This window comes from Atractosteus spatula, chromosome 1, assembly GCF_055471065.1.
Source record: "Atractosteus spatula isolate fAtrSpa1 chromosome 1, fAtrSpa1.hap1, whole genome shotgun sequence".
Classification (NCBI taxonomy): domain Eukaryota; kingdom Metazoa; phylum Chordata; class Actinopteri; order Semionotiformes; family Lepisosteidae; genus Atractosteus; species Atractosteus spatula.
Window position 1 is genome coordinate 63,458,806 of NC_142706.1, and position 18,374 is coordinate 63,477,179.

The window sequence follows — 18,374 nt, forward strand, 5'->3', positions numbered from 1 at the left end:
ATGTAAATTAAAGTTTTTACACTTTACTGTGCACATTTTACTTTTATTATGGTTTGAAATGCACTCATCATTGCAGATACTCTCTTACCCCGAAATCTAAAACTAGCATTGCAGTCCCCTTTAAGCCATTTGCTGTCCTGCATTTAAATCCAGCGCTGCTGAAAATCATGCCACAGGATGACCTGGGCCATGACACTGCAGAGCCAGGGCTCCCCACGTTCATACCTTTCCAGCAGTGGTAGTACCGCAAAGTGAAAATTCATTTGAATGCTGCAGAATTGGTCAATAATCAGTGCTTACACAACGAATCATCCAGTGCATGGAACCTGCTTTTATTTTGTTATAAATTCATGCTCCCACATGGAAGTAAGCCAAAATCAAAAACCGAGCCAAATCTCCATCTGTCTTTATTACCGACATGCTTTAAATACGGACACACCATTGACCCCGCAGGACTGACTGGGGGCCCTGTCCTCATGTGTTCATTGTAGTGGGGTTTTAAACAATTAGAAAAAACAGTTTGGATCATCTGAAAAGTGCTACACCTTTTCTATATTAACCAACCCAGAACGGGTTCATTTTCTTCTTTATTTCCCCATTGTCTTCTTAATGGCAACATGACGCTTTGCAATGTTTCTAACTCCTTGAAGTTGTCAGCACACGTTTTTCTTGCATCGTGGTAAAGATTAGCAAGATGCTAATTGGATGACGAAACAGCAACTCAGCTAAATGCCACTGGGGGGGCACAAGGCCAGCTAAAGCACACCAGCACCATCTTCTAACAATTTGCAGCGTGTAGTGATAAGCAGTTGGGAGATTTTGGGATACCATGCATTGCAGGACACCTATAAAACAAAAAAAAAATGAAAAACAACAAGATCTGCTTCCCAAAAACCTTCCAAACAAATTGTATGAACAGCCATCTCAATGATTACCTCCAAGTACCTCCATGATCCAATGCCAAGGAATCGGACACTGGTCAGGGATCTGTCCAGACATGCTTTGTTGTGTGCCACAGGCTCAATACGATCACCCTCTTCAAGACCGCAATACAGAGCACTGTCTAAAGGCAACACACTATTGCCAGTAGGCTTCTTCAATCAGGAATCGCCACCTGACCTGTCAGTAACAGCCAACATCATGCCTCAAGATTCAATGGATGAATTGGCCGTTTTCTTATCCGAGCCTTCAACAGCCGAGACGTTAAAGAGAAGAAGATTATCTCCCGGACTGCAGATCCCATTTGGCATTGCCTGCAGGCAGCACAAACTCTCCTGTCTGGCACTGCAGAACTTTAGCAGGTGCAAGAACAGACAACTTTGACAGCGAGGACCACTTTCTCTTCATGACAGTACAGGAGTCAGTGCTGGGGAGTCTTAAACAAAGCACATTTCCAAACTAAGTGGATAATAACTCATGTAGAATTTACCCTAAATGGCATTTAAGCACCCACAATAGTGTCTTTATTAATCCAATGTTCATCCCATGAACTGAAAGTTGGCCAATACCATGTAAATCATGTGTTTAAAAAAAACAAAACAATCCGCTTTCAACCACTTTTGTAAAAACAGATTTTATTTAATTGCCAACAGTAAAATACATCAATAAAAAATTACATTTCCCCCAATATGGGGAGAGAGAAATTCCACCACAATCCAGAGTAATTTCATCAAACGCTTCAAATATTCGTGTTTGCAGATTCATATTTACAACTTAAAAATGTCTGTGGAAAAAATAGTTTAAAATAATAGAAGGACTGACCCAGTGCAACTGTGTGACAAACCTACACAGTCCTGAAGTGAAAGGCAATGCAACATAATGACCTGGAAAACTAATACAACTGTCTTTTCTCCTATTGCTCCAAGGTTCTCACCACCAAGAGGAAAAGACGATTCAAACTGAATAACTTTCAAGCATTGCATGGTTTAGTGTTGTGGTTTCTTTGGTTTTGACAGGTCTTATGCTGGTTCGTTGTGTAACGAACAAAGGCAGCTGAAAACTCAAATACCCTGCATCTGTCGCAAGATTATCCTTTTGCCCGTTATGCTGGATATACTGTTACACTAGACTGTTTTCTCAGCAACATCTTTTTAAAGATTACTGAACAATCTGACTCTAGTCAGTGATTTTCAGGAACTTACTAATTTAAGGTACAGGATGTCAGTTCTTGTGTAGATAACACATGCATATATACAAAACTGTTAAAACAGACATGTGTTTGCAACCATGCATTACAAACTATAAACTCTGGTGCCCAAGGCAGACTAAGGGCTACAATCACAGCCTTAGTAACTAGGCTAGGCCTCCATGTTGATCCAGTGACTGAGACGGCCCTATTCTCACAAGGCCTCAGGTCACAGGTCACAGCCCCTGAGAGGCCTCTGCATTGGCAGGACAGACACCCTGAGAGTTCTTATTCCATCTTTAATCAAGCTCAAGTATTGCAGTTAAATAAAATGTAGGCAAAAACCTTTTTTGGAAATGAACTGAAAATGTATGTGGATGTGTGTGGATTGAGGTGAATCACTCAAGGTCTTGTAGAAACACTCGGAGCAAGGAGGAAAAAAAAGACTGGCACATCTGGGTCAGCCCCCTCACTCTAAAATATCAAGCGTGGGAGAAACAGAAGCTATAAACATATTGCACTTACACCACTGACGTGGGGGGTTTCCCAATAACTGGACGTTTAGCCCCTCTGTCTCACTGTGACTTATCCTAACTCCTTGAGGAGCTGAGGGCTGTGCTAAAAACGAGAGCTTCTGAGGACCCTGTCACTTCCCCTCAGGAGAGCTCCCAGGAGCTCTCCCAGGAGGCTCCCAGGAGGCCAGGACACTGTCCGATCTCCTCCAGGAGGAGGGGACACCCACCCCCTCTGCCTCAGAGCTAGCGGGACAGTGGGAGAGCTAAGGGCTGACTCCTGCTGTGGGACAGGTGCGCTTTGAGAAGCAGCAGTGCAACACGTGCTGGAGGCTACGGGCGCCTGCGCTCTCAGAAAATCTGCGAAAAGCGCCGAAACTTCCGCTGTGATGAAGCTGCCAGCATGTTAACGGATGGAAAATTACACACATGTGCCTTGAAAGGTTTAGCAGCTTCAGAGTGCAGGTATTGCTGTTTTCATTACCCTGCTACTCCACCTTTGAACAATAAAGGCCAGAGCTCAGCACCGGCTACTTCAGTGGTGGTAAAGGCCAAGGGGCTTGCGAGGAATATTTGAAGGCCATGTGGGCATAACAGAAGAGTTGGAGAAAATGCACTTCGCCTAATATCGCCCCCCATCCGCCCTTGGCAACACACTGAAAACACTCGTCAAAGAGACACGGCAGTGATTGGTAAACCCTCCAGTTTTTAATTAATATTTATAAATGAGGCCCAAACCATGCGTCTTCAGTTCCTGGATGAAGCTGCACCTCTGAGTGGCCTATTCAGATTGTCTTGGTTTCTGTGGCAGTCAGTGTGGATTCAAGGAGCATGCCCCACCCTCCACCCATAACCATGCCCGGCTCCACCCCCAGCCCCGCCCACACCCAGACATACCCCACCCCCTCTAATCAACCTTAAGCCTTTCCCGAGTAGCGCCTTCAACCTTCCAGGAGCCAAACATCTCCATTCTCGCAGTGTTCACACTGAGTCTTACTACAGTAAAGATTGCAATTTTCCACAGTGAAATAACCAAGGCAAACAGGATCGAATCACTGGTTTGAAAAGTTTCAGAAAAGGGGGTGACATAACATTTCAGCATTCTTATGTAAAAGATTTGGCACAAACAGAATGATTTTCAGAAGATTGCTATTATTTTACCATTATTTTTCTAATGAACACAAACAGTGATGCTACAACAGCACAGATCTTGCGAACCTTCCAAAGTGGGCAACGTTATTTGAGATAAATATTAATCAGACCTAACCTGAATTAAGTACAGGGCGGATTAAAGATCAATAAAAACAGGACATTTGGGGGTAAAAATCACTTTGAGACCATGGAACATGCAAAACGATTGCGTGGTTGTTATGCACTGTCATAGGGAAATGCACATGAACACAATAAGCACCAAGACCAATTGCAAAAGAGACTTGGCCAGTGCACTACACCAAAGAGTCTTTGTAGTTCCAAACAGTTTGAAAACAAACTTGACCTTTCTGAGTCCCTGCAAAGAAATGATTGCCTGAAAGCGTGACTGGAGCTTGGTATCCCAGCTGCAGTGGAGAGAGGCGTCAGATGGCCCCAGTGGAGTTTTTTGGTTTCATGAAAGGCAAGATTTCCTTGCCTTTCAAGATCTATGACTTCTTGCCCACCCTGTACGGCAGCTGGGCACCCTGCCTGATCCCCTAAACTCTCCGCAATGGGGGAAAAAAAAAACAAACCAATCAGCACGCCTCATAATGTTTCCCATTCCTGCAGCGTCAAGGCGCCCTGTCGGAGGAGGGCGTGAGGATCTTCCGTCGTCGCTCCAGCACGGCCCAGATGGCTTGGTTTCACGCATTCTGCTGACAAACGGAGCCAGATGGAGGTGGTGGACGGATGGCTTGGGTTAAAAAAACAAACGAAAGGAGGAAACCGCAGAGTGCCGAACACCTGCAGAGCAGCTTCCAACACCTCCTGTTCAGCACCAGCAGATTCCAGTGGCTCGAGTGCAAAATCGATCCCCATGGTTCCAACTCTTTAATAAGTGGTGCACATATAATCTCACGACTAAAAAACGTAAATTGAGCACACAAAAAAACAGCCTCTGCCCTTCATCACTTGAAACGTAGTCTGTGCAGGATTTGGGTCTAGGCTCTACGTGACACCAGTATACAGATGTTTATTTTTCCTGGTTTTGTGATAAGATGTTCCAGGTTCAATCTCCTGTTACTTCGTGTTCATATACTCGCGTCTTGATTGCAGTTCTCGAAAAATACAACCCCAGTGTCTGTAAGCCCACTTTCTTTAAAAACTTAAGAGGGCTTCTCCAATAAAATATTGAGAAAAACACATTAAAAAGCTAAAGGCACTTATTGGATTGATCCAGGTTTTGGACTAGGTACAGCATCTGGAGAGCTCCATCCCAACGTGGAACAGGGGAAATAGCAGGAAATACTGAAGTCGGTCAGGAAACAGAAAAGGATGGTGGTCTTTGGCAGAAACAATTCTAGAAATCCCAGCCCTGGATTTCATTTAGTTTTTCTCTTGCATTAAAAACCAACCCCAGGTATTGTTTTTAGGGCAGTTTTACATGTGTAATTTTGCATCGAAAGTTAGCTTTTTGAAAAATAACACGTTGTTCCCGCTGCTGAAACGTGTTGCCGAGAGGCTCTCTGTGTGATTGATTCTAGCACCAAGAGAAATCAAACCGGACCCCCCCAGTCCCTCACACCCAGACAACAGGGCCTAGCTGGTCGTGAGCAGAGACTGCGGACAGCTGTCCCCCAGACGAGGCCGAAGGATTAGAGACAAGATGTGGGTACGAGGCACAGTGCTGGAGTTACACCTGGCCACTGCCTCCATTGTGCAGGATGGAAGACAGGAAGTTAGCCTGTTTTTCCTTTATTTCTTCCTAAAAATAACTCCTCCTAATCCTGCTAAGCCTCGTGTTTGATTAAATTAAAGTAAACATTCATTTGTGTTGTTTTCTCTCTCTTTAGTGCAACACGGTGGAGTTCCAGTGGACATCCTCCTGTGTCTAAACTAGAGACTTTGTTTTCCGTCTTTGGTTTCCATGACAATCTTGTGGGTTGCTGTTCGTTTTCAGGGGTCTTTCGGTTTTGGCGCCTGCTTCTTTTTTCTAGGCCTCGGATGCAGCCTGGGGTTTCAGTTGGGCTTTCTCCATTGCAGTGCCGTAGGGAAGAGATCGTTTGAAGAAGCCAAGCTGTTAGAGTAGAGATAAACAGAAGACGGATGTTTAATCTATAAGCTTCCTTCACACTTATACACAAATAAAACCATTAGAACAAACTTCACGTTGTCATTCTTGAACAGAATGTGGCTGCAATGTATAAAGAAGTTATTATTTGGCTGTTACTGTAAGGTGTACACTAACTACACTGGGGTTTCAGTTTCACAATATGGACAAAGCAGAACCTTTCAGGCGGTTCTGAGTACAGAAAAATGTAAGGGCAGCGATCAGATGTAACTTCATTCATCCACTAACATTTGAGAAGCCCCAGAGTTACCAAAAGAGAAGTACAAGCCTTTAGAAACAATCTCTCCTGATTACTGGCCATCAATGAGCCAATAAAATATAAGAATCTGAAAGGTTAAAAAACAGACTCACTGCCACCTTATGGGGTACAGAGCGGTACAGAGGTACCGCTGGAATACGGTACAGAGCTGGAATGAATGTGGACTGTGTCCGGGATGCTTACTTTATATAACACATAGATGAGCAGAGCTAGGAGCAGGAGACCAGCTAAAATGGCCAGGATGATGATCCAGAGGGGAACAGCGTACTGGCTGTCCGGCTTGTTCCAAATCACCTGCGTGCTGACCTGGGGGGGGGAATGGAATACAGTTTTAACAAGGAAGACGTACTGCATTCAAAACAGCATGTCGTCTTGCACAGAGGGATGGAAGTGAACCCATGCAAAACACCTACAGACATCTATTGTTGTTACGCTGCAAAGGAGAGAAAACGAGAATATTCCCCTTGTTTAATCCACCCAACGAGAGATGATTTCTTGCCCTGATCCTCTAAACTTTGGAAGGCACTGATCAGCATGTAGAACAGCGGTTCTCTAGCCCTGGTCTTGGTAAGCTCCAGCCTAGACCGTCTAGTAGGTCACACAGCAAAATCACTTTGAAATTACTGGCCAATTAAAAAGCCAGTTTGTTCTATTAAGAGAACTGTCATCTGCCTTCAGGGCTGAAGTGCATTTTGATTGTTTTTTTAAATTATCTCTAAATAGCTTAAAAGCAAAGTGCTTGTTGGATTGCTGACAATTAATTACTACACCAAATAGTCTCAGGACAGCAGGGCTAAAACAACACAAATCAAAAATTAACCAAATTACAAGAAGCCAAACAACACTACCATACCCACTGGGACACACACATACAAGCACAACGCAAACTGGTTGTGCTACAGAATCCTAAACAGACAATGCACACTATCTGAACAGCTGACCAAGGTAGGAAACAGCAAAGTGAAACCGACCCTTACAAAGTACAGGCTCAGTGACAACAATCTGGCCATAGAAACTGGGCGACTCAGGCAGACCTGGCTGCCCTCCCCCTGCCAGCGGGGAGAAACAGACGCTTTCCACTGCACTGCGAGAAATATTCTGTGATTAGACAAACATTCTTCCCCAGAAGAACAAATCCGATCCCACAGTTCCCACACCTGTCAGAATCAGAACAGCTTGCAATCCTACTGGGAGAGGGGGGAGAGATCTCAGTGGAGCTGGCAGCAAAGTACGTGATCTCCTGTCACAGCCTGAGGAACAGTGAACCTATCTCTCCATCATGTTCTACGTGTTGTATGTTGTATGTTAATATCCTTGGATAGATTTGTATTACAAATATCTGAAGATATTGTATTGGATGTATATGCAGTCAATTACAATGTAATTTACCAGTCATGCCAATAAAGCTTGATTGAGATTGAGTTTAACAGGTCTCTTGAAAGCTTGCTTTAGCCGTTACCTATACAGTTGAAAGCTTTCCTAGTCCAGGGCTGGAGACCCCTGGGGTTCAGAATAAACAGCTGATTAGCTCCACGGATTTTAACTGCTGGTCAGTGGATGGGAAGACAAAGATATGGGGTTCACAGGGCACCGTGGAGAGTGAGCACGCGAGGCGCACATATCGCACTGAGGTGGAGCCCTCTCAAAAGCTGAGCATACCTGTTTAGATCCAGTAGGCGGCTCCCTGGGCAGGATCTTGTAGGGCATTTTGAGGACGTTGTAGGCTGCGGTGCACTCCAGGACATAGGGGTACGTCCTCTGCAAAGCACAGATTTCCAGATCTGCATAAGTCACAGAACTCCGCACAAAGTCCGCTGACCTTTTCCAATCCCCAGGAAAACGCTTATGAAAAGCCCCCAAATCCACAAAACTGTGACAGTCAGGCAATAAAAAAACACTGCTACTGGCCACTGACTGACATTTTTACAGCCTCCCAGCATCCACCCCTTACATGTAAAAACAACCTCATTATAGGCGTTTAAGGCAGGCCGTGTCTCAGTATCGACACAGTGTCTCAGTTGACACCCAAAGAAGGCTCCACAGCCGAAACGTTGTGTTTCTTTTCTTCTCTTTTCAGCATGGAATAAACCTATTACTTGTTCCTTTGCAGCCTACGCATGCTGACGCAGCCGCCCACCTGAACTACACGTCTCAGTACACACACTTGCAGTCTTACTCATATCTACCCTGCTGCTCCGGTCAGTGAGGGGGCAGTCTGCGTTCCAGCAGTGCCCTTTATCGGAGTGGACTCAGCTGAGGAAAATTCCTCCCAACTCCTTGCACAATGGTGACGTTTCATTTTATTATAACTTATCAAAGTGGAGAGAAATTGCTTTGGAGAATAAAAGTGTTAGTAAAAATTATTTTTTTAACAGTTTTAAATCTCATATCTTACGTAAAAACAATTTCAAGAGGCTACTTTAGATTCATATGTATTCTAGGTGTGTTGACATAAAGCTATTATGTCGTCACCACATTTCGACTGATGAATACTTGATTTCCTACAGTGTATTTTGTACACAGAGAGACTGTTTAATAGTACAAAACTCTGAGGTATCGTCAAGTTGACCTTGTTTAGTTCAGTGTGTCCACCCTGAATCAATCCTGTTTAAAAATCAAGAAACGTGTTATGATCCTCGTACTGTCATTTTTGTACTGGTGCAGACTAAATGAAATGTATTTAATAGTACAAAGCTTTGAATAAACAGAGCAGTACTGCCAGGTTTTCCTTTACTTTGCCCGTTTTGAGTCGAGCCTGCTCAACATGAGTGAACACAGTGTGTCACTACTTGTGCGGGGACAGACGAGATGAAATTCAATTTCATCCAACCGCAAGCCGAGAATGAAAAAAGTCTTTTAAAAAAATCCCTAAGACTTGCACATGAAAACTGGAAAAGAAGCATCAACGACAGAAAGCATTCTAACCCTGGGCCGTGTACCCAGCGAGTGACGTCACGTGAAAGTGTCCCATTATAGTTTTTATAACGGTGCTCCCTCGCATGCTTGCACACTTTCAGTCCACACCTGCGCTACATCACAGAAGTGTGGACCTGCGGGGAGTGCTCAGGGCAGCATGTGGGACAGGGCCCAAGTCACTCCTTTTGTTCGCGTAACAGAATTACTCCATTACTCCAGCAGAGGGCGCGGTTGTACTGTCCGAGTTCCATTTGGGAACTAAAACGGAGGTCCTGACTCTCTGTGGTCATTAAAAATCCCAGGGCGTTTCTCCAAGACAGTAGGCGTTTTAGCCCGGCATCCTGGCCTAATTTCCCATTGGCCTTTACCAATCACGGCCTCCTAATAATCCCCATCTCTGAACTGGCTTCATCACTCTGTTCCCCTCCCCACTGATTGCTGATGCGTAGTGGTGGTGGAGAGGAGTCCCAATTAAAATGCTTTGAGAGAAGTATCCAGTAGAGTGCTGGATAAGTGTAAGGAATTAGTGCTGTGGTTCAGTATCAGTAAGTGCTGCTTAAATAGGGGTTTAGTAAATTGAGGGTGTAGTAACCTTCTGACCTATGCTTGCAGGATTGGGTGTGGACTGCTATGACCCGTACCAAGAATAAGCACCTTTCTGATAATGGATGGACACTCACTGCATAGCAATTTGAGCTACGAGTTTTTACAACCGTCTGGTGTTTCCATATAAAGTAGCACCAGGTGCTGCATATTTACGTGTTGCTTTATTTGGAATTATTTGGAATGGACAGACAGCTGCAACTGAAAATGGTATTAAATTCTGCTTTATCCATGTAAGTCATAAAAGAACAGACAGCCTGTAAATGTTACAATGGCCCAATCTCCTAAGCATCTGTCGTTTTCATTCCGTCTCCAAACGGAATTTCAAGCCATTGAAAAGGCAAAACCCAAATTCCAGCCTGGAGGCCAACAGCCACCAGGGGGCGCCGGAGTACAGCAAACAACTGCGCTGCTGGTCTGCTCTCCAGAACGAAGGCTTAGACATTCCAATCCTATGAGAACCCCAGCCCACAAGCTAATGGATTTTCAATGCACACACACAGACTCCCGGCCGTAGATGCGTGCGCGCTGCTCATTCTCCGAGCGCTCCTGTGTAGCGTGTGTACAGACTGAAACAAGTTGGCTGGCCCCGCAAAGACCCAACAGCACCGTTTTACTTTACAGTAACTGATGGGACCTCATCCTTGGAGAGCTGCTCTTTCTGGAGTTAAACACAGAGCCAGGTCCTGCTTTGTGCTAGCAGACAGACAAGGTTAGGTTACAGCACAGGAGTCTGCTGTAGTTCTCATCACAGTGGACTGTTACCACTGAGTCTACATTGGCATTACCTGCTGTGGTTTTACAGCTGGGAGACCTCCAGTCCTGTATCTAACAGCTTCCAATGCCCTCCATCTCCCTGCTAGTGCAGCACACCTCCTTTTACCCGCAACTCTAATACCATGTCACCTTCACGATGCATTATTCAGAATACTGTACTGCATTAACTTATCTTTCGAAGAAATACACGATGCCAATGGATGGAAATTCTGCAGAAACGCAGAACTGACTTGGTTTGATACCGGTGCTTGGCTTGGGGTCCGTTTTTCTTGCACTGTGCGAGTTATTACCCTGTCTAGTCATCTCCACGTTTTGCCAGTAAAACACCAACATCTAAAAGGACACTGTGGCGAAACTCCCAAATAAGAGCAAAGGGACTCAAGGAAACATTGTTGCACCAGATAACCAAAGGCATCCTCCAACAGGCACCCGCCTGCCCACCAGTCCCGGACACACGGTTTGTCAGTCTTAGCCACACCCCCCAAAAAAAGCTTCAACCACACCCCCTGGCCCTGCCCCTCGCAAGGCCCTCGCAAAAAAATCCAACCACGCCCCCATAATAAAGCTTTAACCACACACCACTGCTTTGGCCATGCCCCTCGCAAAAAGCCAGCCACGCCCCCTCACAAAGATATGACCACACCCATCACCATTCTAAGCCACGCCCACAGCACCCCAGCCCAACCCTCGCCAGCCCTGTGCCTTACCTGCGTGAAGGTCTCTGCCCAGACGCGGGAGCGGACTTTCAAGATGGCGCTGGTGCCCCTCTCCAGCCGGCCCACCTCGCAGTGCAGCCTCCAGCACTCCACCTGCGAGCAGCTCTGGAGAAGACAGGCCAGACGACAGGAGAGTAGGGTCAGAGCCGGTTCCGGGGAAAAGGAAAACGGAAACGGGCCTGCTGGGAACTTGAACTTGCACAATTTAAGCACAATAAAACACAGAACTCCCAACTGCTTTGACTTCTTACCAGTAACACACCCACCACCAGGCTCTGGAATTCCAGCAGTTTTTAATCCGTCCAGCACACAGGAGGTGCAGAACACGATACCCAGCAGTGCGCTCGTGTGGAAGACATATGGAAGCTAGTGGAAATTTACCAAAAGGTCTGGATAATGAAAGGCTCTGATACGAGGAAAAAACCCACAGGATTTTTGACGAAGAAGCTGACTGCTTGTAGATACAAACAACCACCTTTCAAAAAGCGACCCATCAGGCCTTTGGCTCCTCAATTTTGGGAGAGGTCAAAGGTCAGTGTACAAAGAATTCACCCAGCTCTTTCCTTTTCACAAGTCATGCACATAGGCACTTAGGCACTGGGGGGCACTATTTCACAGCCGGGACCAGGTTTGGGCATCACAGCCCTGTCCTTCAGTTTGGATATGGCTTGTGTGCGAGCGTGGTTAGTGAACCACCAGAAAATGTATCCTTCAAACGGAAGAGAAGCCATCACCGCAGTTCAGTGGGAAGTACAAGAAAGCTTTCTGAAGTCAGACAACGGATTTACAGGCAGTGACAGGCGATACTATATAAGGTAAGAGCAAGGCCGACATTCCAGCTCGCTACCAACGACGGCCCAAGCTGTCGCCATGGCAATGCCTGGAGACAGGGAGGCCTGCTGTGGGTCTGCAGCCTGGGGTCTGGGTTTGTTATGGTCCAGTGCCAACCATGCCCCAGACCTGGGTGACCCTGGAAGCCTCCCTCCAAGACTGGTCACTGACAGCGAGTTGGCAGGGAGGTGGGACCTGCTTAAAATTTTGGTCTTATAAGGTCAGGCAGCAAAAAACATTAAAAACGGTTTGCCACGCCATCCAGGACATTCCAAGGCCTTCCTCTGAATTTCAAAAGTTCCTAATTGCCATTTAGATTTCTGGGGTAAATGGTGCGTGGAGAGATCACTGATACCAACTTCCCTTTGAGATCAGCACCCAGCTCTCTGATCTCATAACACAAGTTTGAGAACGGCTCAAGAACACAGCCCTGAAATTGGGAGCTCACTAGGCTGGAGAGGAGATCCTGCACAGGCAGGGAGAGGGAGCTCTGTTCTCAACACAGGCCGGGGTTCAGAACTCTGGAGGTTACTCGACACACCGCAAGCACCTACTGCTGAATTTCCTCGTTTTATAACGGAGCAACTCCTGCCCCAGCCTCACTTTCAAAAGGAGTGTGATGAGAATGATAACAGTAGTACTATTTGTATCCATTTATATAGTGGTTTTCACCCCATTGTGTTTCACATGTAGGAGGGGACCCACTTCCCCTACCGCAGAAACACAGCCCCCAGTGCACAGCAGACCCAGGGGAGGAAAGAGGTATCACTCCGCCAGCTAAACTGAGAGAGGACTTCAGGAAAGCCCAAATACTTAAGCCCAGAGTGGAATTTAGCCAGGACACTGTGCTTACCCTTACTCTTACACACAGCGCCATGGAATCTTTTAATGGCCAGACAGAGCAGTCAGGACCTCGGATTTATATCTCATTTGAAGGAAATCACTTCTTTTGACAGTGACCCAGGACGCACTGTTGCAGCGGCAGGGGGTCACTGGTTTTGAAATTTGAAATTCTGATCCAGTGGGAAGCGTGCCACCAACACCACCCACTGCAGCAAGCTGGCGTTCCTTAGAGATCTCTAACCCAAGTCCCGAGCCAGGCCAAGCTTGCTGAGCTTCTGAGATCTGGCGAAAGCGGTCTAGAGAGTGGTACGAATGCTGTGGATGGCACTGTACTGACTTTCAGTAATACAGACGGAAGGCACAGAGCTGCCATGTTTGCCTCAATGTCAAACGAGACCCTTTTTTTTTTTACTAGCCCTGCAGTGTGCAAAATGGACACATGAGGGTTTAATGCAGCAGCCCAGGAAGACAAAGACTCTTTCACAGAGTCAGGTACCAGGTGCGACATCATCAATGGGGCTTCTGTCTGAGCACCAGGGGAGCTCCCATTAATTACAGCTGGATCACAGACTTCCAGCCACGGAGTGAACCAATGGGCCATTAAGTGAATGACATCAAGGCCATGTGTAATAAAGCCATCAACTGCAGTGTTAGATCCAGGTGATTGATGACACGGAGAGAGCTACCCTGAACTGTGCCCCACCAACACATTCACAAACACACCTGTACTTCTGCCAGCACCCCCTCCTTCCCCACTGCAACCCCAGACCTCCTGAATCGCCACAAGTCACGGCATTTAGCGGCCCGGTGACCTCTGGAACTGACACTTTTAATAAGCCTGCGTGCAGAGAGCCTCGCTTGCCCTTCATTTCTCTACTCGAGTTTAACGCTGGGTGCTGAAAAGCACACAGAAGCGCAGCTCCTGAGCTTTTAAAAACTGACGTCTGAATTTAAACAAAGCAGGAGCTGGACACATGGAGGAGTGGAGGCTGCCTACGAGGAAGAGGCAGATGTTTTGGCAAATCCGGACACCTGATCAGCATGGGAGTTCTATGGCGACTGACGTTACACCAGCAATGGTCTGAATCCTCGTACAGCAGTGGATGACAGAACTTCAAGCTAGCGCTCGCAGTGTTTGAAATAAGCCACAGGGCGCCTGGTTCTGCCACTGACTCACTGCGTGTTCCTGATCTCGGTACTGAATCAAACTGAACTCCACCTTTCATCTGAGACACAAATTCAAGGTGCCTGTACATACACTCCCAGACACTCTGGGTAAGTCCCTTGACAGGAAATGGTCTGTCATCGTCCCCCAGAACACGGTGCATTCAGTTACACCTTCCATCCACTAGAGGGCGTTTCGACGGGCTCGATAACTAACAAATCACCCCAGTGGTACCCCAACTTGCGCAGAGCGGTCACTCACCAACGTGCCGAGCTCGGAGAGGGGGTCTCGAGAAGCCTCTCTCTTCTGAACGCGGTGCTGATCCGGGCTGGGGGTCAGAACCAAAGGCTGCTCAGTGGGCGACTGCTGGAGCTGTGGAATCAGAACCCAGAGAAGAAATAAGAGGCGCTCGATTCAGCTCGGGCTGTCCTGAGTCAGACTTTGCAACTTTCGATTTCACTCCAGCCTTTCCATTTGAAAACCCAATTTCAATTGAATCTAGGATATGATCTGGAGAAGGCTAGGCAGGTATCAATGAAATGTAGACATGCGTGACACAACCGCAGAGTGGAAATGATCCAGAAACGTGCCAACAATCAAGAACATTCATCTCTGTTCTACAAGTTTATTGCACACAGAGCTTCCAAGAACACAATACCCAACCCTCTAACCCCTCAGGATTTAAGCTCCCCTCTGCTCTCACAACATCATGGTGTGCCAAGCAAAAACAGTGCTTCCCAGCTGCTGGTCAGGGTCCAGTCTGTGCCTGTTCCATTTTATTAAAAGCGTTCACTATGGAAAACAACGCAAAAGAACTAAGTCATTTCTAAAGGATCTGGAAATAAACTGAGACATGCATGACTTGCCCATCACAAGGGCTTGGAAGCTACACAATGATCCATCATTCCCAATATTCCTGCAGTTAAGGGTTGGGAAGGCCAAAAGGGGACAGAGGACAGGGGATTAGGGAATGAGGGGTGTCAACAAGAAAACACCTGGAACATCTGGGAACAATTTTCTTTTCCACACCCATGTAATGGAGATTGCGGAGGGCTGGTTACACTGAGAGACCAAGTGATGCTGGGGTTGAGCAGCGCCCTGACAATGTAGCTGAATAATGGAAATGGCCCAGCTGCTGCTCGGTGTAAACCAAGGCTGTAGGCAACAGTTCTGGGTAAAATTAATTTACAAATGCTCATCGCCTCGTGCTTGTTAAATACAATCAGTATCACTGTGAAATTATTAGAACTGTAAACTTATTATTGTTCTTCGCTTAAATTCAATTTATTCTACACAAGATTCTTTTAAAAAAACGGCAATAAATTGTACAGCACAATAAGGGAACAACCATGCATGTCTTCTTGTTACATAACTCTTGCTTTTAGAGATTCGGGTTGACCGATGTGATCAATCAGAATTTGTGAAAGAGGGTAAAGTAGGCAGATATGTAAAAGGTTTATTGCCGATAGGCAATGTTTTCAGGATACAGAAACTTGCTGCCCATCAGTAAAAATATTACTAAAGTCACCAAACAGAAACAGCTCTGCTCCTTGCAACTGTGGGTATCTGTCTCTCGAGGTTTATTAAGGGAGCGAGACTACTCAACAGATGTTTGAGGGGAGTGAGACTGATCGCAAGGAATGGAAAATCTCAGAACCATAAAGATACAACAGCAATTTAAAAGTTCTGCTACGCTGTAGTGCATCACAGCTGTATATTTTTCCAAGAGTTTAAAAAAAAATGGAAAATGAGCAGGCTACAGATTTCAGTCCGGTTTGTAAAAACCCAGAGAGCACCACAAAGCCAGGCTGGCTCACCCACCCCCCACCCCGCCCCCGATCGCCCAGTCCAGCCCCTAAAGGAAAAGTGAAACCTCTGGAAAGGGCAAGCACATCTGTTCACATCTGGTGCTGCTTAGAACCAATAACTCCCGTCGTCACACACGCACAGCCCCACGCCGAGCTGGAAATAAACAGCCCGAGACTGAACTTCAGTGTCATGTTGGAGGAGGGCGGGGGGGAGAGGAAGAAAATTGTTGTGCTGTGCTATGCCAAGCCTGGGATGATTAATTAAAACGTAAATGTTGGGCTATGGGCCAGGGAAAGCCTGCAAGAGAGGAGACGCTCGCCCGTGCACTAGAAGCCTCCTTCCCTCTTCAAGTGCGTGAGACGCGATCTACCGTCTCTGCGGACGGATAGCCCCAGCACCCTTCCCACGCGCAGGGCTCGGCGCTGATCAGATCAGAGCGTGCATGCTTTCTGGGGAAAGGGGAGGGCTCCTACAGTTGCATCTAGGACGCACATTTGTTTCAAGTGCACAGCAGACCCAAGGGTATTTTTTGGACGAAGCATCTTTAAAGATGACCCACAAAGTCGGAACGGGAGTCATCAAGATCCACGTGACCAATAATAATGTAACGCAACGGGGGCTCAGGCGGGCGCCCTTGCCGCATTAGGTCGGCCCCACACTGTCCGGGGCTCGAACCCGGGACTTCCGCATCTCTCTGCAGCGACCTAGCCCCGTGAGCTAAAGAGAGATCTCTCTACAGCCCAGTAGCTGTGGTCCTGCTATCACAGGGAAGGGCGGTGACGTCACCTGCTCTGGTACGCCGGCTCTTACACAGTGCCTGTCGGCCGTAAGCGTTACAATAACATCGAGAGGAGACAGAGCTTTAATGGGTGTGCATACATATCATTACAGCCATTAGTACAAACACTTCCTTCCAGATCAGGCTGTGCTTCTGTGCTGTTCTTTGCCCTTCAGAGCTCTGATTTATAGCCCAGAGCCTGAATGAATTTGTCAAAATAACCAATTTAAAAAAAAAAACTGTTCTGAACATTGCGCACCTTACAAATATGGGGGAGGGACAATTAAGCATTTGCATGAACAAAAGTTCAAGGTCCTGCTCCATCAGATGTGACTGTGCTGAGCCGTTCAGTATTTGGTAAACCTAAGCTGGACCCTTCAAGGGGGAGCCGTGCATGCTACAGAGACTGGCCCATGATCCATCCCATTAAGACACTTCAGCTCATGGAATTGGCAATTAACTATTCATTGTCAATTAACTGTTCCATTATTAAATGGTTAAATTGATAATCAGATGTTAAGTGGTTTTACAATTGCAGTGGAGGATATGTCAATGTGCAACTGTAGTGCCAACTAACAATTATTAGCATGTCCGGTATATGAACCAGGTGGATGCTGCACATTGGTGGTGGTGGAGGGGAGACCCCATTACCTGTAAAGCGCTTTGAGTGGTGTCCAGAAAAGCGCTATATAAGTGTAAGCAATTATTATTATTAGATGATACAGGGTAGAGCTGTTCCTTCCTACCTTGAGCTGCTGTGGGTTGATGGTTTTGTTAGTGGTGCAGTTCAGGGGGCCCTGGGTTATGACCTCCACAGGGTACATCAGCTGGTGGTTCTGGATTTTCATTGGACAATGCAGCTCCAGGAGGGTGTGGCTGATCAGACTAGGACCATGGTTCACCAGCTGGGAAGAAAAGAGAGACACCAGTGAGAAGACCAAGCATCAACACACCAGCAGTAGAGGCAGCAGCTCAGATGGTAGCGTCATTACAGGAGCACTGTGTTTATTACTATGGGTGGCTTTCACCAGCGCCTTAAGGTTATGTTAATCTTAATTAGTCCAGTCAAGAGGCCTTATGTGATCACGTTTGGGGGAAAAAAGGTGAGAACAGTGAAAATCTCTTTCCGTTCAAAGAGTTTTTAACTTTTGAACAAGAATCTGCCCTTGGGAGAGGTTGGTCAGTCAGGCTGATCTGCGGTTGCTCACCTCGTACACGTGGTGAACCAGGGGGCCGACATCCTGCTCTGTCACCGGTCGCTTAGTGGCCTTCCAGTTGGCCGGCGGAAAGATGACCTTGTCCGGACGAGACACCCTGCCGGCGCCAAGACAGAATCCGGTCAGCGCTCTCACTCACACGCACCCTGACAGACTGGCGTATAAACATATCCGCTCCGGAGGGCAGCAGGAGAGCACCGTGGAGCAGCAGGAACAATTCGGGACTCGTGGCCGGAAAGCTGGGGATTCTAATGCCAGCTGTTGTACCCTTGAGCAGGCTGCTTTACCTAAATTCTTCCAGTTAAAGGCCCAGCAGATAACTGCATCGGCCAAATAAATCTGGCTTGACGGGCACCTTTAAAATAACCAAGGGAAAAAAAAGTGCAACATTTTAAAAAGTACAGGGTCGTTCCCAGACCCTGCTCACACAGATGGTCTGAAGCCTGGCGTGGATTATCGTCAGGCATGAGGTGACATGATCAAGTGTGTTGTTAGATGAAAGGCAACTGCACTGTGACCCAAATGGTAATGCACTGTACACCAATGACACTGTGAGATGTC

The 18,374-nt window shown here is 46.7% G+C and overlaps 1 protein-coding gene across 1 annotated transcript in view; it reads right to left on the bottom strand.

Annotated features, from left to right (window-relative positions):
• Positions 1 to 1,557: 1,557 nt before the first annotated feature.
• The window catches only part of itga5 (integrin, alpha 5 (fibronectin receptor, alpha polypeptide)), a 71,828-nt gene continuing 55,011 nt past the window's right edge, over positions 1,558 to 18,374 (bottom strand). The window contains exons 24-30 of the mRNA XM_088923974.1: positions 17,805 to 17,910; positions 17,343 to 17,501; positions 14,271 to 14,381; positions 11,162 to 11,275; positions 7,818 to 7,916; positions 6,342 to 6,464; positions 1,558 to 5,845 (exon numbers count right to left, since the gene is read on the bottom strand). Coding sequence (XP_088780100.1) covers positions 5,762 to 5,845; positions 6,342 to 6,464; positions 7,818 to 7,916; positions 11,162 to 11,275; positions 14,271 to 14,381; positions 17,343 to 17,501; positions 17,805 to 17,910 — 796 coding nt within the window. The 3' untranslated portion in view covers positions 1,558 to 5,761. The remainder of the gene's footprint in view (positions 5,846 to 6,341; positions 6,465 to 7,817; positions 7,917 to 11,161; positions 11,276 to 14,270; positions 14,382 to 17,342; positions 17,502 to 17,804; positions 17,911 to 18,374) is intronic.